This window comes from Lepus europaeus, chromosome 7, assembly GCF_033115175.1.
Source record: "Lepus europaeus isolate LE1 chromosome 7, mLepTim1.pri, whole genome shotgun sequence".
NCBI classification, from domain to species: Eukaryota; Metazoa; Chordata; class Mammalia; order Lagomorpha; family Leporidae; genus Lepus; species Lepus europaeus.
In genome coordinates, this window is record NC_084833.1 from 44,604,334 (window position 1) to 44,622,790 (window position 18,457).

At 38.3% G+C, this 18,457-nt stretch overlaps 1 protein-coding gene across 2 annotated transcripts in view; it reads right to left on the reverse strand.

The window, feature by feature from the left end:
* NELL1 (neural EGFL like 1) overlaps nucleotides 1-18,457 on the reverse strand; it is a 1,044,338-nt gene that overhangs the window by 775,940 nt on the left and 249,941 nt on the right. For both annotated transcript variants that reach the window (XM_062198070.1, XM_062198069.1), the window contains 2 exons: nucleotides 1,954-2,026; nucleotides 497-579 (listed from right to left, as the gene is read on the reverse strand). In XM_062198070.1, the coding sequence (XP_062054054.1) occupies nucleotides 497-579; nucleotides 1,954-2,026 (156 nt within the window). The remainder of the gene's footprint in view (nucleotides 1-496; nucleotides 580-1,953; nucleotides 2,027-18,457) is intronic.

An 18,457-nucleotide genomic window follows, 5' to 3' on the forward strand; every position in this document is an offset into this window, starting at 1 on the left:
TATTTAAGTCAGTCTCCCTATTTAAGTCAGGCACATTTCTAAAATAAATCATACATTAGAAATGTAATATAATGCCTTCCGTGACAGTAATCTGTTCCTAACAATAGCTATTTTGCCTGTCCTGATTATTAGCAATTATTCTTACATCCAAAATGCATTAGCTTATAAGCTGCACTGGTTCAGACCATATATCATCTCACAGTGTTACTAGCTGAATAGCCAGTGGGCAAATTCCTTTCCCACTCCCAGGAAATCTACAGTGATACATATTGCCTCTTGCTTCCAAACATTTTTCAAGTAAACATTTTGGTACAGCTTAATAGTATCATGGTTATGTTTACTATACGTGGTCCGATTTCAAGTAAAAATAAACCATTTTTGTAGTAGCATATTGCAGATGCCAAGTCTAAAAATGTTTCCATTATAACCATCACTCGAAATTCCAGATAGCACAGAGAAAGAAATGAAACATTGCAAGTAAAACTTAGATACCTACTTTTGCAGTCATCTTGGCCAGAAGCTCTTGTAAATCCATTATTCCTTGTACCAGGCTTAAAAAATCACTGCAGGTTGGGCAAGCTCAATAAAGAAAATAACATATAAGTTGATAATGTATTAAAATAACAAATTAAAACAGTAGCTGCTTAACTATGAAATTATTTTTATGCTAAAATTTAAGTGAAATCACAGAGAATTTCAGATCTAGATAGTTTCCTTTTTTAACAAGTGAAAAGAAACATGGAAAAGGGACTCGTTAACTAAAAAAGAAACATGGCATTTTTAAATTAAAATTAAACTCATTTTTATTGAAAGGTGACTCAAAAAATGTGAAGTATCATAGAAGAGGAACAAGCAAACTCACACCAGTCAAAAAGTTTAGGAAATAGTTTTGTAAAATATATACAATTATATTAAAAATATCTTTCTGTAGCAACCTATGGAGCCTACTAATGTAAACTTTATTGCAAATGTTAATTTGAAATGAGACAATCTTTTTTAAAGATTTTGAAATTTTTAAATCTTTTTAAAATTCAATGACACACAGCCGGCGCCGCGGCTCACTAGGCTAATCCTCCGCCTTGCGGCGCCGGCACACCGGGTTCTAGTCCCGGTCGGGCACCAATCCTGTCCTGGTTGCCCCTCTTCCAGGCCAGCTCTCTGCTGTGGCCAGGGAGTGCAGTGGAGGATGGCCCAAGTCCTTGGGCCCTGCACCCCATGGGAGACCAGGATAAGTACCTGGCTCCTGCCATCGGATCAGCGCGGTGCGCCGGCTGCAGCGCGCTACCAAGGCGGCCATTGGAGGGTGAACCAACGGCCAAAGGAAGACCTTTCTCTCTCTCTCACTGTCCACTCTGCCTGTCAAAAATAAAAAAAAATAAAAAATAAAAAAAAAAGATCAACACTTGAATAAATCTGGTATAATTAAAAAAAAAAATTCAATGACACAGAAGTATTTATCAGGGCTGGTACTGTGGTGGAGATGCAAAGATGCTGCCTGCAGTGCCGGCATCCCATATGGGCACCGGTTCAAGTCCCGGCTGCTCCACTTCAGATCCAGCTCTCTGCTATGGCCTGGGAAAGCAGTTGAAAATGATTCAAGTCCTTGGGCCCCTGCACTCACAAGCGAGACCTGGAGGAATCTCCTGGCTCCTGCCTTCAGATCAGCACAGCTCTAACCATTGTGGCCAATTGGGGACTGCACCAGCAGATGGAAGACCTCTCTCTCTCTCTCTCTCTCTCTCTCTCTCTCTCTCTCCTTCTCTCTCTGTGTAACTTGAAAATAAATAAATCCAATAGAAAAATACGTATTTATCAAAATTTTCTTTTACTATTTTCGACATCTCAGAAATCAACATTGTAAATATTCTATATATTTTTCCCATGTGTTTCTCTGATAGTATCAACAAGTTATATAATATTTAAAATTTACTAATAGTGTAAGTTGCTACTTACTGCGATTTAGGTTTGGACACTGTGTTATGTATCCATTTGACATAAAAATGATTTTCCCATCTTGGATGATTCCCTTGATAAAAAAGACACAAGTGACAATCAAGATGACTGACAACCACCAGTTCAAACATCTCCTATATGGTCACATACTCTGTAGGTCAGGTTAGTTCTTAACAAGACTGATTTTTTTTAAGAAGATTCTAATAATATTTTCTTTAACAAGATTCATTTAAAAGCTGAGTTGGCCTTAGTAAACTAAAGCACTCCAAAACATCCTCTTCTAGAAATTCTAAAATATGCATTCATCTTGAGAAAGCCAGAATTAGTTACCACTGGTTAATTCAAATGAGATTAGAGCACTGAGAACTATCAGTAACTGTTCATAAATTATCAAACTGAAGAAGCAATGGTGCCATAATAATGTCTTACCATGCCCTAATCATCCCAGAATATTAAACATTGCTGATTTATAGGACCTTTTTTAAAAGTGAGAAATAAGAAATGGCAGAAATATATCAAATTAAAATGTTTCTAATGCTTCATTTTGTTAAGAAAATAAAACTATATCCCATAATGATCTTTACTACTCAGCTAAGCTGAGCAACATGAGCCTTTGCTGATGAGTCTTAAAGAACTGCTCAATGTCTGCAAGTAGAACGTGGTCTTTCACTGCTGTGATTCAGTATGGAAGAATACACCAAGCTTAAGAAAGTCATCAGGGCTGCCATTTCTCAATGAAAATATTGACTTCACTTTTGGATTTTTCAACCTAAATTTTAAGATTCTGTTTTTAAGTTTGCTGTGGTTTTTTTTTTTTTTTCTGATTTGACAGAAGAGATATTATAGAACAGATGGAAGATGTAGAGGCTGGTTCAGAATATTGAGCTTAATCCATAAATAAAATATAGGTTTAAGAGACTGCTGCAAGTTTTCAGAGAAAGTAACATTTAACATTTATGTGCTTATCTTCTAAATAGAAAGCAATCAGCAAATGCTGTTTGCTGCTTATGATTCCAGGATAAAATATTAATTAGAAATGTTAATAGAAATAACAGGATCATAGCACCTCTTCTGCAGGATTATATACATTTATTAACCTCTTCCTCCTCTGGGATAATGCAGTGTTTGTGATTACAAGAAAAGAGAACCTCACCATGGGGAAGAAGTCTCTGCCCCTGCTGCTCAATATTAATTCATAATATCTTGCAGGGAATACCAGGGAGTGATTAATGGAGCACAATCTAAACTAATCAACTCATTTCTGGAATGAAGTTGCTCAATTTTTCAAAGCAAATTAACTAGTTTGAGAGGCTACAGCATCTTTATAGCACATATGACAATTTTAAAAACCACAGGTTTGGAGCAGGTAGTTAACCTAATGGTTAACATGCTGGTTAAGATGCCCACCCCCCATATCAGATGACCTGGGTTTTAATATCCGGCTCCAGCTCTTGAATCCATATTCCTGCTAATGAAGACCCTGCATGACAGCAGTGATGGCTCAAGTTATTGGATCCCTGCCACCTACAGTGAAGACCTGGACTGAGTTCCTGGTTCCCTGCTTCAGTCCTGGTAATTGTGGGCAACTGAAAAGTGGACCAGTAGATGGGAGCTCTCTGTCTTCCCTCCCTCATTCCTCCTTTCCTGTGTGTGTGCACACATGTATATGTGTGTGTGTGTGTCTGTCTGTCTGTCTGTCTCTCTGCCTCTCAAATAAGTAAATAATGGAAGTCAAGGGACCTGAGTTTAAGTTCTGGATCCATCTCTTTCTAACCCAGTGAACTCAAGGCACTAATTCAACCACTGTGTCTAAGCCTCAGTTGCTTCATCTGAAAAAGAAATGCTATGCTAAAAAGCTAAGGATCCTTCTGTCACTCAAGGTCAGGGTTAAACAGGCACCTGAACTGATACTGTCCCATTATAGAAGTCCACGCTGTCACTACTTTTCAAGTTAAAAAAAGAAGTCAATCAGGACAAAGCTATAGATTTTCATCAAAGAACAGACCATTATAGTGATTGGAATATAACATTAGAAAACACCTGTCTAGTCAGGTTAAATATGGATGAGTTCAGAGTCACCAAACATACTGGTTTGCACAGGACTTGCAACACAGGACATTTCTGTGTAAAACTGAGAGACTCCAAGAGAAACCAGGACAGCTGGTCACCATAGGCAATGTAGAAGTAGGGAAACACATGTAGTAGGGGAGGACTGAGTCCATCTATTATCTGTGCACCAGAAGATACTATATTAGTTTTATTTTTCTCATCCACAGAAAGGGCATCCAGAAATCTACATCGCATTAATCATGGTATTATCTTTCTACCACAAGACCTTTGCCCAGGGATGAAACCAAGGACCCTGCTCTTCACCAGGACCCAGCCAAGACTGCTCACTTTAAGATTTAACTTCTGGTTAAAGTATCCTAATAAAAATGGGAGCTCAGCCAAACCACAAATGTCTCATTTGTAGCCACATGTGCAGAGAGCCCAAAGGTATTCAACTCCCAGATGTCAATCATAAATGTCTATCGTGAGCCTCATCACCACATCACCTGTCAACACTCCTCACATTTTGGGGATAAAAACCCCAAACCAGGAAGAAAGAGAGCTATTTGCTCTATCGACTGGCCCATTCCTCCTTTGAAACATACTTTAATAAACTTTGCTTTACTATCCCTACTTCCATCTCTTTGAACTATAACTCATTACTCCTTCAGCAAAAAAGAATAGAGACAAGTTAGCTGCCAGTTAACACTCACACTTTTCTTCTTTCTGTATCCCTCCTCACTTCTGTCTTCCTACCTTTAATCTCTAGCAGATGTGTGTGTGTGTGTGTGTGTTACACAGATATTCGATAAAGGTCATCATTGATGACTTGAACCAAAACAGAAATAAAAATGACAGCCTCCCAACATTTAGTAACACAGAAATCCAACACAAAGTATTTTTTTCTGAGGAAACATCATGGAGGTCATCCTACATACTTGGCCTGAAAACTTGTTCCTGCCAGATGAATCGAGATGGTAATGTTAATTTATTTGAATGGATGTAACTTGATGCTGGATTAAAAGAAAGTTGGCAATACACTTAGAATACCAAACTATAAGAAGTCAGACTGCATGAGACTACATACATGTTTTGTATATATCCTGGTATCTTTCCCAAAATAAGAACCAGAGGTATTACACTGAGTTGCCATATGAACTATGGACTGTTTTATGACTCAACATTTATCACTAAATTAGCATTTTCTCAGCAAGTCATTCTCTTCATAAAATTACAAAAAGGAGTTATGTAAAGTATGAAATACAAAGTAGCATAAATTGCCTTGTTCCTCCCTCATACCCCCAAAAAATAATCCATCCAGGAGGATTTCCATAAATGAAATGTACCTTCAAGCACTACAACTTCTCCCAACAGAGATAAGGGATGAAAAGATAAAAGTTCTATTATTAACAGGCTAATCCTCCGCCTTGCGGCACCGGCACACCGGGTTCTACTCCCGGTTGGGGCGCCGGATTCTATCCCGGTTGCCCCTCTTCCAGGCCAGCTCTCTGCTATGGCCCGGGAAGGCAGCGGAGGATGGCCCAAGTCCTTGGGCCCTGCACCCGCATGGGAGACCAGGAGAAGCACCTAGCTCCTGGCTTCGGATCAGCACAAAGTGCTGGCCGCAGCGGCCATTGGAGGGTGAACCAACGGCAAAAGGAAGACCTTTCTCTCTGTCTCTCTCACTATCCACTCTGCCTGTCAAAAAAAAAAAAAGTATTTCCACTCATTTAAGTTTAAATGTATGTATACGTAACTGCAAATGCAATGTTAGCTGGCCTATATTAGCTGACCTCACTTGATCTCATTTTTTTTATATCACCTGGACAGTGATTCTTAAGCTTCAAGTTCTTTACTATCCTAAATATCTTGTTTTTTTTTTTTTTTAATATTCAGATTCCTTAGTCAACTCTCTAAATTTGTTTCAGTAGGATTGGGGTGGGACCAGGGATCAAAAGCTAAGGTAATTCTGCCAAAAGTTCAAGGACCTCACTTTGAAAAACTTTGTTCAATGATCAATCATTTGCTTCTTTTGGACCCTGAGAGTTTACTCATTAAAATTTCACAATGGTTAAAATAGCATCCAATTCCTACATACCAACAGAGTAAAATCTTAGATCTGGAACATAATGAAAACCAACAAAATTATACCTTGAGCACAAAAATCATATATTTTCATCTTAATATTCCCTACGTTCCTATTATATTTCACATAGTAGCACAATAAATATTTTAAACAAACTTCTCAAATTATGAATTATATAATATTGAACCACATAATTTTGAGAGCTTTTAGGGTCTGTGAAGATTATGTAGGGCATCAGTCTTTAATCTAGGGGTATACATCAGAATTTTGTAAAAGACTGGAGGAGGTCTTATTTATTTGGGAAAAGTTTCTGAAGTGATCTTGAGACGAAACCCCTAAAATAAATGTAAGGGCAGGACCCAGTCTCTGTCTCCCTTAGCCCAAGGTATTCTTGCCTGTTCTTTATCAAAAGGAATTCACTGAATTGAGGGAGTGATACAGCTGACCTAGCAAGGTTGTAATCTCCAGACTCATGAAGTCATTTGCCTCTCCAATAGATAAAATGCTGTTGGCCACTATTGTCCCGAGGAACATGTTTAGGGAAATTCCAGGTCCAGGCAGAGAAATTCCAGGACTGGGGTAGAAGATACATACCAGTACATGTAACACCCCCACACTTCCAGACAAGCAGCACAACACATCAACAAAAAGAACACAGCATCAACAACCAAAGTAGGGTCATAAGCACCACTGACTAATCAGGAGATTGGACAGGAGCTGAACATGCACCTGTCGGCCCTAATTTTAATCTATAAGAACATTCACCTCCAACTCCTCAGGGAACACGGGAATTAAGCAATAGGTGCCTAGCACCCAGCTCTGTGCTTTGCAATAAACACCTACTTTCTTCTACCACCCTGATGTCAGTGATTGGCATTCTATGCATCAGGCAAGCAGACCAGGTTTGGGAATTCTACAGCAATGCTTCCAACAATTTTAGGGAATTGTTCTACAATAACCTTGATATTCTTATTGCAAACTTCTTTTTTTTTTTAATTTATTTGACAGGTAGAGTTATAGACAGTGAGAGAGAGAGAAAGGTCTTCCTTCTGTTGGTTCACTTCCAAAATGGCCAGAGCTACGCTGATCCAAAGCCAGGAGCCAGGTGCTTCTTCCTGGTCTCCCATGCGGGTACAGGGGCCCAAGCAGTTAAGCAGTTGGGCGATCCTCCACTGTCCTCTCAGGCCACAGCAGAGAGCTGGACTGGAAGAGGAGCAACCGGACTAGAACCTGGCACCCATAAGGGATGCCGGGGCCACAAGTGAGCCACAGTGCCAGCCCTTACCTAGACATAGGACCTATGAGAAACCTAAGGCTCTGATACTATATATAGCTTTATTTCACTTGAAGGAGCCCCACAGTTACAAGACGTTGCTACAAAGAGGACATGTTATTAAAATAAGGTTCCATCATAATTGCCTTCATAGGTAGATGCCAATCAAATATATATAGCTAATATATATAGCTAATTTATATTTGCAGTAGATACTAACAGTTTACTAAAACATTTTTTTCAGGACTGGAAAAACACATGTTTGTAGGTAGCCAAATATTTCCCCCTGTGATCATATTTACACTAAAAATTTGCTAAACAATCCATTTTCTCATTGTTAGTGCAATGCTAAACCTCAGCAGATCTAAGGCTCTACATAAATCCCTAAAGTGCTGAGCCCAAATTAATAAACTTTTACTATTAGAACTGATGGGAGGGAGAAAAACTGATACTTTTATCCTTTTGTTTAATTCACCTGTTGCCAGCCTCTACCTTCAGCAGTCAGCTCACCACCACTGAAAAATAAATTTGCCACAGAGAGGTTGTGCATTGTGAGTTTTAACGTTTGGGGGAACTAATGCCCCTTATTTCCATTGTTCTTAGAACATTTTTCATTTTGCAGTAAGAAACATAGGAAGATCAAAACAAAAAGTAGAAAATTATGCCATTAGGACCTCTCATGTATGGAATAACTAAGATTAGCCAAGGCCTCCTAAACACTCAGAGCTTTCTGATACAAATGAAAGCAGCTTTATCGCTAAACAAATGCTAATTCTTTTTTAATGCACTTATTTCCCTGTAGATCTCTGTTTATATTGAAGAAAATGGTTATTTTTTTTGTATGCTAAAATACTGAAACAAATTACTTTGAAAGGAAAAAGGAAAAGGGGTGGCAGAGTTTCCTGCTGGGCATGTAAATGTATGGATAAAGATGTGTTCTGTTTATAAATTGGCAAGGACCCAAGCCTGGCAATAGGCTAACAAAAAGAAGACATGGGAACTCACAAGGAAGATTTTCTAAATGTGACCAATCATGTATTTCTGCCCTGAAGATAGTTAATAAAATGTTCTAGCTTGCATAAAAGCCAAGAAAGACACTTGTCAACTTTCATTATGATCAATAAAAGCTCTCAGCTCATTAGCATATCATTAGCTGTCCTGCTGTTTACAAAGTTTTAATGCACAGAAGTAATAATCTACAAATATATACGATTCATTTCTGTGACTGACTTTTTTTCATGAAAGGGAAAATAAGAAATAAAGATAGGAGAAATCCAGCTTCTTTTGCTATGTTCCTATAAACATATGTTTACCATCTGTGGCATTATCAGAAGCAGCTGAGGTATAAAACAACAGCTGTAGCACTAAAAAAAAAAAAAAGTTGTAATCAATTTCACTTCCCAGTGAAACTTTAACTCAGCAGTTACAGGAGACAGTGATGTCCAGGTAAAGGCTTTAGACTCAAATACAATAGATCCCAGGTGGGGCGGGGTGGGCAGAGAAAGGGGATGCAGGGAAGAGAGAGAACAACTTGGCCTGTGTGAATGGTTTGAAAAGCTTTGAGATGGGAATCCTCCCTGAGACCTCAACTATTTAGAAACTGTCAGAACACTCAACCCCTGAAGCATCCAATAAGTCAAGGTTTTTTTTTTTTCTTTTTTTTTTTTACCATTTGAAATAGTAACAGCATAATCAGCTTAGAATGCATCAAAGTAAAATGGAGTGGGTAGTCAACCATCTTGATAATGAAAATCTATGACAATCAGAAGATTCAGATAAGCCTATCAGTAGACAGCTATTTTCTCCAATGGATGCTGTTTTGAAATGAAGAAATCCCCAGCTTGTGTTCTGTGCCTCAGACAAGAATTACATAAAGTTAGAGGCTTATGTACCTGGCACTAGACAAGTGGTTTCATCCTCTGCTCTTTAATCAGCAGTAATTTTATTGCACCATCCATAAGGATCAACCAGGAACCAGAAACTAGGTTTGATAAGTGAGGAGCTTTTGCTTTTACTTTGTCCTAAAATGTGCAAGAGAGAAACGTCGGATCACTCTTAGAGGATCTCCAATTAGACTCACAGCAGACTTCTCATCAGAAACCCTACAAGCTAGAAGGGAATGGCGAGACATAGCCCAGGTACTAAGAGAGAAAAACTGCCAGCCCAGAATACTATATCCTGCAAAGCTCTCATTTGTGAATGAAGGTGAAATTAAGACTTTTCACAGCAAACAGAAACTGAAAGAATTTGTTGCCACTCATCCTGCCCTGCAAAAGATGCTTAAAGATGTGTTACACACAGAAACACAGAAACATGGTCATCAATATGAAAGAAGGTAAAGGAAGGAAACCTCACAGCAAAAGATCACAGGAAGCTCAATTTCTCTTTGACATAGAATTAAACTCTGATGCTCTGTTAAAGCAATGTGTTAAAGTAATCTATTATGTTCTCTTGATGTCTGTTAAATTCTAATTGTTCAAAAACAGCTGAATTTTTATTAAGAGCTATGGGTTATTTAAATATGTGCTTTTTTCAAAAATTTGAATATCTGCTGCTCATAAAACTAAAGCGTTGTTGGTTCTGTGTTTAGCTGTCCTCCTATAGGTTCCTATGGACTTTTTCCAGCCACTTTTATTGTATTCAGTACTTTGGGATGGCTCTGTAAACAGATGAAGCCAATAATGTATTAACAGTACCAACTGAGAGAAAGTATGGTTAACTGAGGTTACTAAAAAGAAAAAGCAATTCAAATCCATTGGCAATCTACAAAAAGAGTTAAAGATTTTAAAAGCTATTATTAAAATTGATGTATTGGTCTATTATGCTATATTATATGTGTGTACATATTGTATGTCCACATGGGGAAATTTTATTAAGAGTTTTATTTTAAATGGCTTATAGATAAGATTGTCCATAAATTTAAGCTGCTAAAATCAATCAAAGATACATTTTAATTTGTGGGACCTGAATCTGTGTATCATATGTTTTAGACTTGTTGGTAGAAAGAAACTAAAAACATTTTAGATGGTTGTGCTTAAGTTTACTGGCTAAACAAACTACACCATGTTAGATATTTAAGAGGTGTTTTCAAATACATGATTCTTAAAATTTATAGAAGGCATTGGACCTTCTGGTAAATGTTTTCTTAAGTTGTTATCTAATGGTTGAAACGGTTTGCTAAGTATTCATGTGATATTGCTATTGTCAGCAAGCGATCTAGGACTTGCTCCCTCATTTCTCTATTCTAAGCCCAACTTGTTCTTTCATTTCTCTATTCTCCTCAAGGTAGGAAACTAATTCTATTATGAAGGAATCTGTAGGATGCACAATTTAATCTTTAGACCTTATAAAAGAGATGGCTAACATTTTTCTGCAATAGCATAGCCAAAATAAGAACTCAAATAATAATCTCATAGCTAGATTCACTTCGCCATCAGCGAAGTATACAGTAAGTAGAAAAAACCTCCCTTTCAGACCAAAGGGAAAGAAAGTTTTAAAGTGAGAATATAATTTTCCTCATGGGCATTGTCTACCTTAGAAAAACTACTACAGAACATGCCTGTGACTATAGACTTGTAGTTCAGGCCACCGAAGATTAGAGATGGGAAACGGGCACTCCCTTGACTTGCATCCTCTGGTCTGCTTTAACACAAACCAGGAGGAAAAGAAAGCTCGGCATCAGAAGCAATGGGTGGCAGGCCTATTAATGGCTGATCTGTACAGTGATCTGCCCTCAAGGAGACCCAACAGGCCAGTCCACTGCAGTGGCTTTCAATGTGGTAAGCCTGGGCTTCAGCAGAAGGCAGCTTGTGAAGAGCCCTGGCAGCTCTGCCAAGAGTTGGATCACTGGAAATGGACCTGCCCTGGAGTCGAAGGATGCCCAGGTCAGAGCCACAGATCTTATTGGCTCTAAGCTGAAAAGCCCTTCACTCAGCCCAACTTCCAAAGTGACCACTGCAGCTGAGGGGATGGTCAAGTAGGGTCAGCAACATTGCAGGCAGAACTGTAAATTTCTTGTTAGAGATGCCACCTGCCTTTACCTGGCCAGCTCTCCTCCCAGGCCAGCCAAGTAATGAAAGTCAACAGAGTGCCTTCCCCTAGGAGGTTCACACCTCCCTTAGGATATACCCCATGTGAAGAGATAGATAGGTCTGGGCCTCTGAATTTACAAGGCCTAAAGCCCACCAGATTATTATCAAGCCCCTTCTATCAGGTTCTGTTTGCCTCTCAATCAGAAAAATTACTTGTAGCTTAGACAGCACCTTTCTTAGCTCCTCTAATAATGACTCTGTCCTTTGTTCTAGGCCCTGTCTAGTGCACTTGGGCCTCATTCCTTTGTAATCATAACCTCTACTCTACCACCAATGGCTCTACTCCCAACATGTGTGTACTGATGGTCCTCTTCCCCACTTAATGCTGTATAATTGTTCAAACCTGGTAAATGCCACTCTTAGGATCATTGGTTACTATCCTCACTCTGTCTTTTATGACCTTGTCTAAATATGATCAGAGTCGGCAAACTTGGAAGGCTTCCATAGCCTTGGCAACTCATGACGACAGCCTAGGATGGTTACTGGCGCCATAAACTAGAGTGTCAATTTGTTGGGTCAACAACAGGAGCCACTGTGCACTTGCTCCTCATGTGGGATCTCTGTCCTTAATGTGCTGTACATTGTGATTTAATGCTATAACTAGTACTCAAACAGTATGTTTCACTTTGTGTTTCTATGTGGGTGCAAACTGTTGAAATCTTTATACTAAATTGATCTTCTGTATATAAAGAGAATTGAAAATGAATCTTGATGTGAATGGAAGGGGAGAGGGAGCGGGAGGGGGGAGGGTTGCGGGTGGGAGGGAAGTTATGGGAGGGGGAAGCCATTGTAATCCATAAGCTGTACACTGGAAATTTATATTCATTAAATAAAAGTTAAAAAAAATATATTTAAAATAGAGAATGTTGTTATTTTAACCTGAAAATGCATCATAAGCATTTTTAGTTCTGCAGCAATAAAGCAGGTGTGGTTCTCAGATCCAGGAGGAAGTTTCTACAAGATAAATATTAGGGGCTGGAGCTGTGGTACAGTAGTTTAATCCTGCACCTGTGGCACTGGCATCCCATATGGGCGCCAGTTCTAGTCCCATTGCTCCTCTCCCAATACACCTGTCTGTTCTGGCCTGGGAAAGCAGTAAAAAATGGCCCAAGTACTTGGGCCCCTGTATCCATGTGGGAAACCCGGAAAATCTCCTGGCTCCTAGCTTCGGATTGGCCCAGCTCTAGTCATTGTGGACATTTGGAGAGTGAACCAGTGGATGGAAGTCCTTTCTGTCTCTTCTACTCACTGTTTGTAACTCTACCTTTCAAACAAATAATAAATAAAATATTTTAAAAAAAATATTAAAAGCCTGAAGTTGTGCTCCCACCTGAGAGGTAGTGGCCTCTTTAAGAGAGAATTTTTGCAGCAATCGATTGATCAAGAAGTAATTTCTGTGATGAGATCCTGACTTATTTTCCCTACCCTAGACATGTCACCTCACAAAAGGATGACCAGAAGTACTACATGGCACCTAGTATTCTAAAGAAGAAATAAATTAAACTTTTCGAAAAGTTCCTGTTGGTAAATATACCCATAAAGAGACATTCAATGGGGCTACTTCCACTTGGGAGCAAAAAAAGCCACACTGGTTCCTAGGAAGACAGGCTGGTGGAATTTCCACCCCCTTTTGGTGTTTTTTTTTACTGGGATTACCTATTCCTTTGGACTAGAGACAGCAAAAGACAGTAAATCTTATCCTCTTCATGGGGCATGTATAGTTAAAGGAAGTTTTGTCCCAGTCAGCATAGTGATAATTGTGGTAATGCATGGAACCCTTAATATATATTTTTTGAATGCATGAGCAAAGACTTTGAGTTAAAAAAAAAAAAGGGCTAGGTTTAAATCCTATTTCCATCACTTAGGGGCTACAGGAGTTCTGCAGTTTCCTTCATCATGCTGAGTCCCATTGACTGGCCTATACAATGGTGATAATAATAGCTACCTCATTAGGATACTCTGCAGGTGAGATGTAATTAACTGAGATAATATATGTGGAGCCAGAAAAGGTTTAGAACATAAGATGTATTCAATAATTGTTGGTTCTCTCTTCCACATCCATAACCCACCTCTGCAGCAAAAGTTTGCCCAAGGTTCTGAACATCGTTTGTATTCACTGTCTATATCTGGTATTGAGGGATTTTAAGCACAAATTTTCTTTTATCCAGAGAGAATCATGCACTTATTGGGCTGGGAAAGATTATAGAACTAATTGCTTTCTCTCTCTCTTAATCACATTCTCCTAACTGAAACCAAAGTCTCTAAGAGGTAGGACAAGTGATTATTATTTCTATAGTACCCTGTTCAGCCATACAGGGAGCATTAAATACATAAGAAAGAGAGGGAAGCAGATTTGTGTTATAAACCTACTATGTGCCAGGTGCTTCCAGTATAAATTCTTAAGTAATCTGCATTATTCTCATGATAGACGTGTTTACTACTTTACAAATAAGAAAACAGATTCATAGCTTATGCATTCATTCACTTTAAGAGTATAGATGGTCTTTGACTAAGAACTGTTTAACTCAGGATTTCTTTATATTACAGTGCAATCGCAATACACATCCAGTAGAAACTATACTTCAAATTTTGAATTTTGATCTTTTTCTAGGCTAGTGACATGTGGTATCATACTATGAGAGTTGTTAGAATCAAAACTGAGTCACTGGGACAGGTATTTGGTACAACAGTTAAGATATAGTATTAACATACAGTGGATAAGACACCACTTGTGATGCGAGTTTCCCATGTCAGACTGACTGGGTCAAGTCCTGACTGTTTCCAATTCCAGCTTCCAATTAATCTACATTCAGAGAGTAAGCAGGTGATGACTCATGTACTTGGGTCCTTGCCATCCATATGGGAGACTCATATGGAGTTCCCAGCTCCTGTTTTAGGCCAGGCCCAACCCTGGCTGTTGCAGACATCTTGGGAGTGACTCAGCAAATAGGAGATATTCATTCTCTTTCTCTCTCTCTCTCTCTCTCTCTCTCTCCATCCCTCTCTCTCTCTCTCTCTCTCATTAAATAAACAAATAAATAGGAGTCATTTCTACCAAATCTTAACAAAATGGAGTCAGGAGGCCAATAAGGAAAGGATGTTATACATATTGCCTGATATGAGCACTATCACAAAAGACTCTGCCAAAAATCACAATCTTGCACAAAGTTCACTAAAACCCTGCATGGAAAACTATTTCTGCAAGAATGCCTACCAGGCAACTGTCTATTCAACCTTGAACTAATGCCATTCTTGTTATTGATCCTTTTAGCCAAGAATAATTATTTCAAAACAACTTATATAATCTTTCCCATTTTACCATTCAAATAAACCTGTCTTTGTCTCTGTGGATATGACCACAGTCCCCCATGGGACGCAAATCCTAGATTGCAATCACCTTAAAAAAAAAAAAAAAAAAAAAAAAAAAAAAACCTTTCTTTGGGAGAATGGTCTCTGCCAGTCATTTTAGATGCATAATGCTCTCTCATGATGCTGGGGAGCAACAGTAAGCTATAGCTTTCTGTCACCATATGATAAAGAAGGTAAACTACATCTGCTCTGTGATGACCTGTGTTACTAAGCTATATTTGATAGTTTAGGTACACTAAATGCTTTTTTGAATTATCATATTTTCAATTTACAAGAGGCTTATTGGGATGTAACACCATCCTAAAGTCAAGGAACATCTGTATACTGTCTGCCAATTATGTACCTAGCATTATTTTATGCACTTGCTGAATAAAATGGATATAGTTTTGACTCTGTAAAGATCACAATCTAAAAAGAAAAAAACAATAATTAACAAGTAAATACCTTGAAAAACTACTGAGGATCAGCTATGTAATTTGCAGAATTCTTTACTCAAAAATTACTAAAAATGTGAAGATTGCAGCAGCAGGGCATTAAACTAATAATGAGGCCTCTCTCAGTGCAGCATCCTATGGGAATACATAAGTCAATTGCCCATGAAGCCATCCCTGTCTGTACTTTCAAACTCTAATATTAGAGTGTGAGCAAGTATATGGTAGAAAAGTAATTGAAAAATAATTTCCCTTTCCATATCTATATACCTTGAACTGTGAAGTTATAGATCTCCACATCAAGAGGAGGAATTTCTTTCCCCAATTTCTTTCCCCAACTTTGAGTCTAGAGTTAGTTTTATGATTTGATTTGATCAATAGAACATGGTAAAACTGATGGTGTGCCAGTTCCAAGAGCAAACCTCCAGAGCCTGGTGGGCATTTACTCTCTCCCTCGAAACAGTGTCAAGCACCACAGGAACAACTTCAGCCTACCCTGCTGGATAATGAGAGACATAAGGCCCAGTCTCTATCATTGCCCCACCAAAAAGCATGTGGCTGAAATTCAGATAAGTCAGCCCTCAACCATGCCATTACATGGTAATTCTATATTTAAATTTTTGAGGCAAATAGACTTTCCCATAGTAGGCACATCATTATTATGTATTGTACAAGAGCTCCAAATTTTCCACATCTTCACCAATACTTATTTTCCATTTTCAAAAAATATATAACCATCCTAATAGCTGTGAAGTGATATGTCACTATGGTTTTCATGTACATTTTTCTAATGTCTAAGAGAACTGGGAATCTTCATACATTTATTGGCCATTTTATATCTTCTTTGGGAAAATATCTACTCAGATCATTTGCCCATTTTTAAATTTGATTATCTTTTTGTTGTTGAATTTATAGGACTATTCTGGATATTAAATCCTTATCATACAATTTGAAAATACTACTTTCCTATTCTATGAATTTTCTTTTATATGCTTGACAATATCCTTGGATGCAGAAAAGATTAATTTTGAAGTCCAGTTTGTTGATTTTTTCCTTGTGTTTCTCAGACTTTTGGTGCCATATCTAAGAATCCATTGCAAAGTCCAAGGTTGTGAAGAGTTACCCTGATTCACTTCACACTTCCATGGTTTTAACTATTCTATTTAGGCTGTTGTGCCATTTTGGGGTAATATTTATATATGGTGTGAAGTAGGGGCCCAACTTATTCTTTTGCATGAGGAAATCCAGTTCTCCCAGCATCAGTTGTTGAAGAGACAATCATTTCCCCTACTGAATTGATTTTGACATTGTTGCCCAAAATTAATTGATATATGTGAATGGGTTTACTTCGGGACTCTATTCTGTTGGGGTGTGTGTGTAGGTGTGTGTGTATACACATTGGTATATATACCAATGAGGAATATGGTGTCTATACTCATAAGATATATTGGCAATGGATCCAAGATGGCTGAATATAGTATATCCACACTAACTTCAGCTATTTTGGGATACAAAAAGAACAAAGGAAGGACCACATTTTCAGGGGTCTGCCTGATGGAAATTTTCAGCAAAGAAATGAAAAAAAAAAAACAATGAAGACTTCATGGGACAAGAGGAGACTGCCACAGCCTGCAATGTGGCGCAGCCAGCTGCTGGCTTTGAGCTGCCATCTTACCAAGTCAAGGTAGGAAGAAATTGCTATTCCTTGCTTCTCGCAGTTTTATCTCAGAGGGAATTCCATAGTTACCCACGGACTTTCACTTCAGACTGGAAAGTTGACTGGGTTGTAAGCAACTACCAAGCTGGCAGCAGGGAAGCCACCTCGCTTCTTTCCCCTCCTCTACCCCTACAGGATGCCAGACTCAGCAGCAAAAAGTCTTGCAGAAGGCCTCTTTTCCACTCCTACCAGATTCAGTCAGAGTCAGAGGGCAACTTGTGGGGCAAATCACATATTTTATGCATCCTGCAACTGTGAATGTTTTGAGGCATTAGCCCCAGCACCATCTCTATCTCAGTAACTCTTTCAAAGTAAATAATTAAATCTTTTAAAAAATTATAATTGCTATTTGAATTAAGCACCTAAATGTGAAAGCAAAACCTTGAAAATTTTAGAAAACAACATAGGAGCATTTCTTCATGATCTCTGCTTACAGAGTTCTTAAAGAAGATAAAAAATACAAATTCATTAAAGAAAATATTCATAGGTTTTCTATATAAAACTTTAAAATCTATTCATCAAAGGAAATCTTGGCAGCACGATCAATTAGCCAGGAAATAGTATCCATTAAAGATGGTCCTATTTTATATTTTGTGGTCTCTTTCCAGAAACCAAGGTAAAACCAAAATGTACACTATCAACACATATATCTCCTATGTTAGTGTCCTTAAATTTCATCTTTCAAACCTACTAAGTCAAAATCAGTGACATAAGTGTGTTGGTGTGTCTATTTAAGTTTATGATAGGTTACAAGTTTATATAAACATATATATTTGTCTGTGTGCATATACAGATATGTATGTATACATATTTAACCTAAACCCTACAGTTCAGATTCTCAGTGAGTAGATTCAGGTGCAAAAAGGAATTTGAATTTCAAAGCCATATTACATGATTTTGATGTCTTTTTAAGGATTTTTTTTTTAATTATTGGAAAGGCAGAGTTACAGTGATAGGGAGAGAGACCTAGAGATCTTCCATCCTATAGTTTATTCCCCAAGTGGGTGTAACAGCCAAGGGCTGGGCCAGGCCAAAGCCAGGAGTCTGAAATTCAATCCATGTGTCCCACATAGATGGTAGGGCCCCAAGCACTTGGACCATCTTTGCCTGCTTTCCCAAGCGCATTAGTAGGAAGATGGATTAGAAGTGAAGAGCCAGGACTCAAACCAGTGCTCATCTGGGATACCAGTGTCTCAGGCCTAGGCTTAACTCACTGAATCACAGGACTGGCACTGATTTTGATGTTTTGCCAGGATTGAGAACCAGGCATTGATTTCATTATATACTCAAGGTCCCCAAGAAAGCTATAACTCACCAGGAAGTAATTAGGCACAGAAAAAGAAACAGCATTATTTAAATGGGAGTCACTTTGGAACTGACACTGTTAGAATATCATCTCCTGATCCATAGAAATATGGGTACATTATAAATACACACACATATGTACACACATACTGACATGTATATGGATTATCATCTTGAAAAATT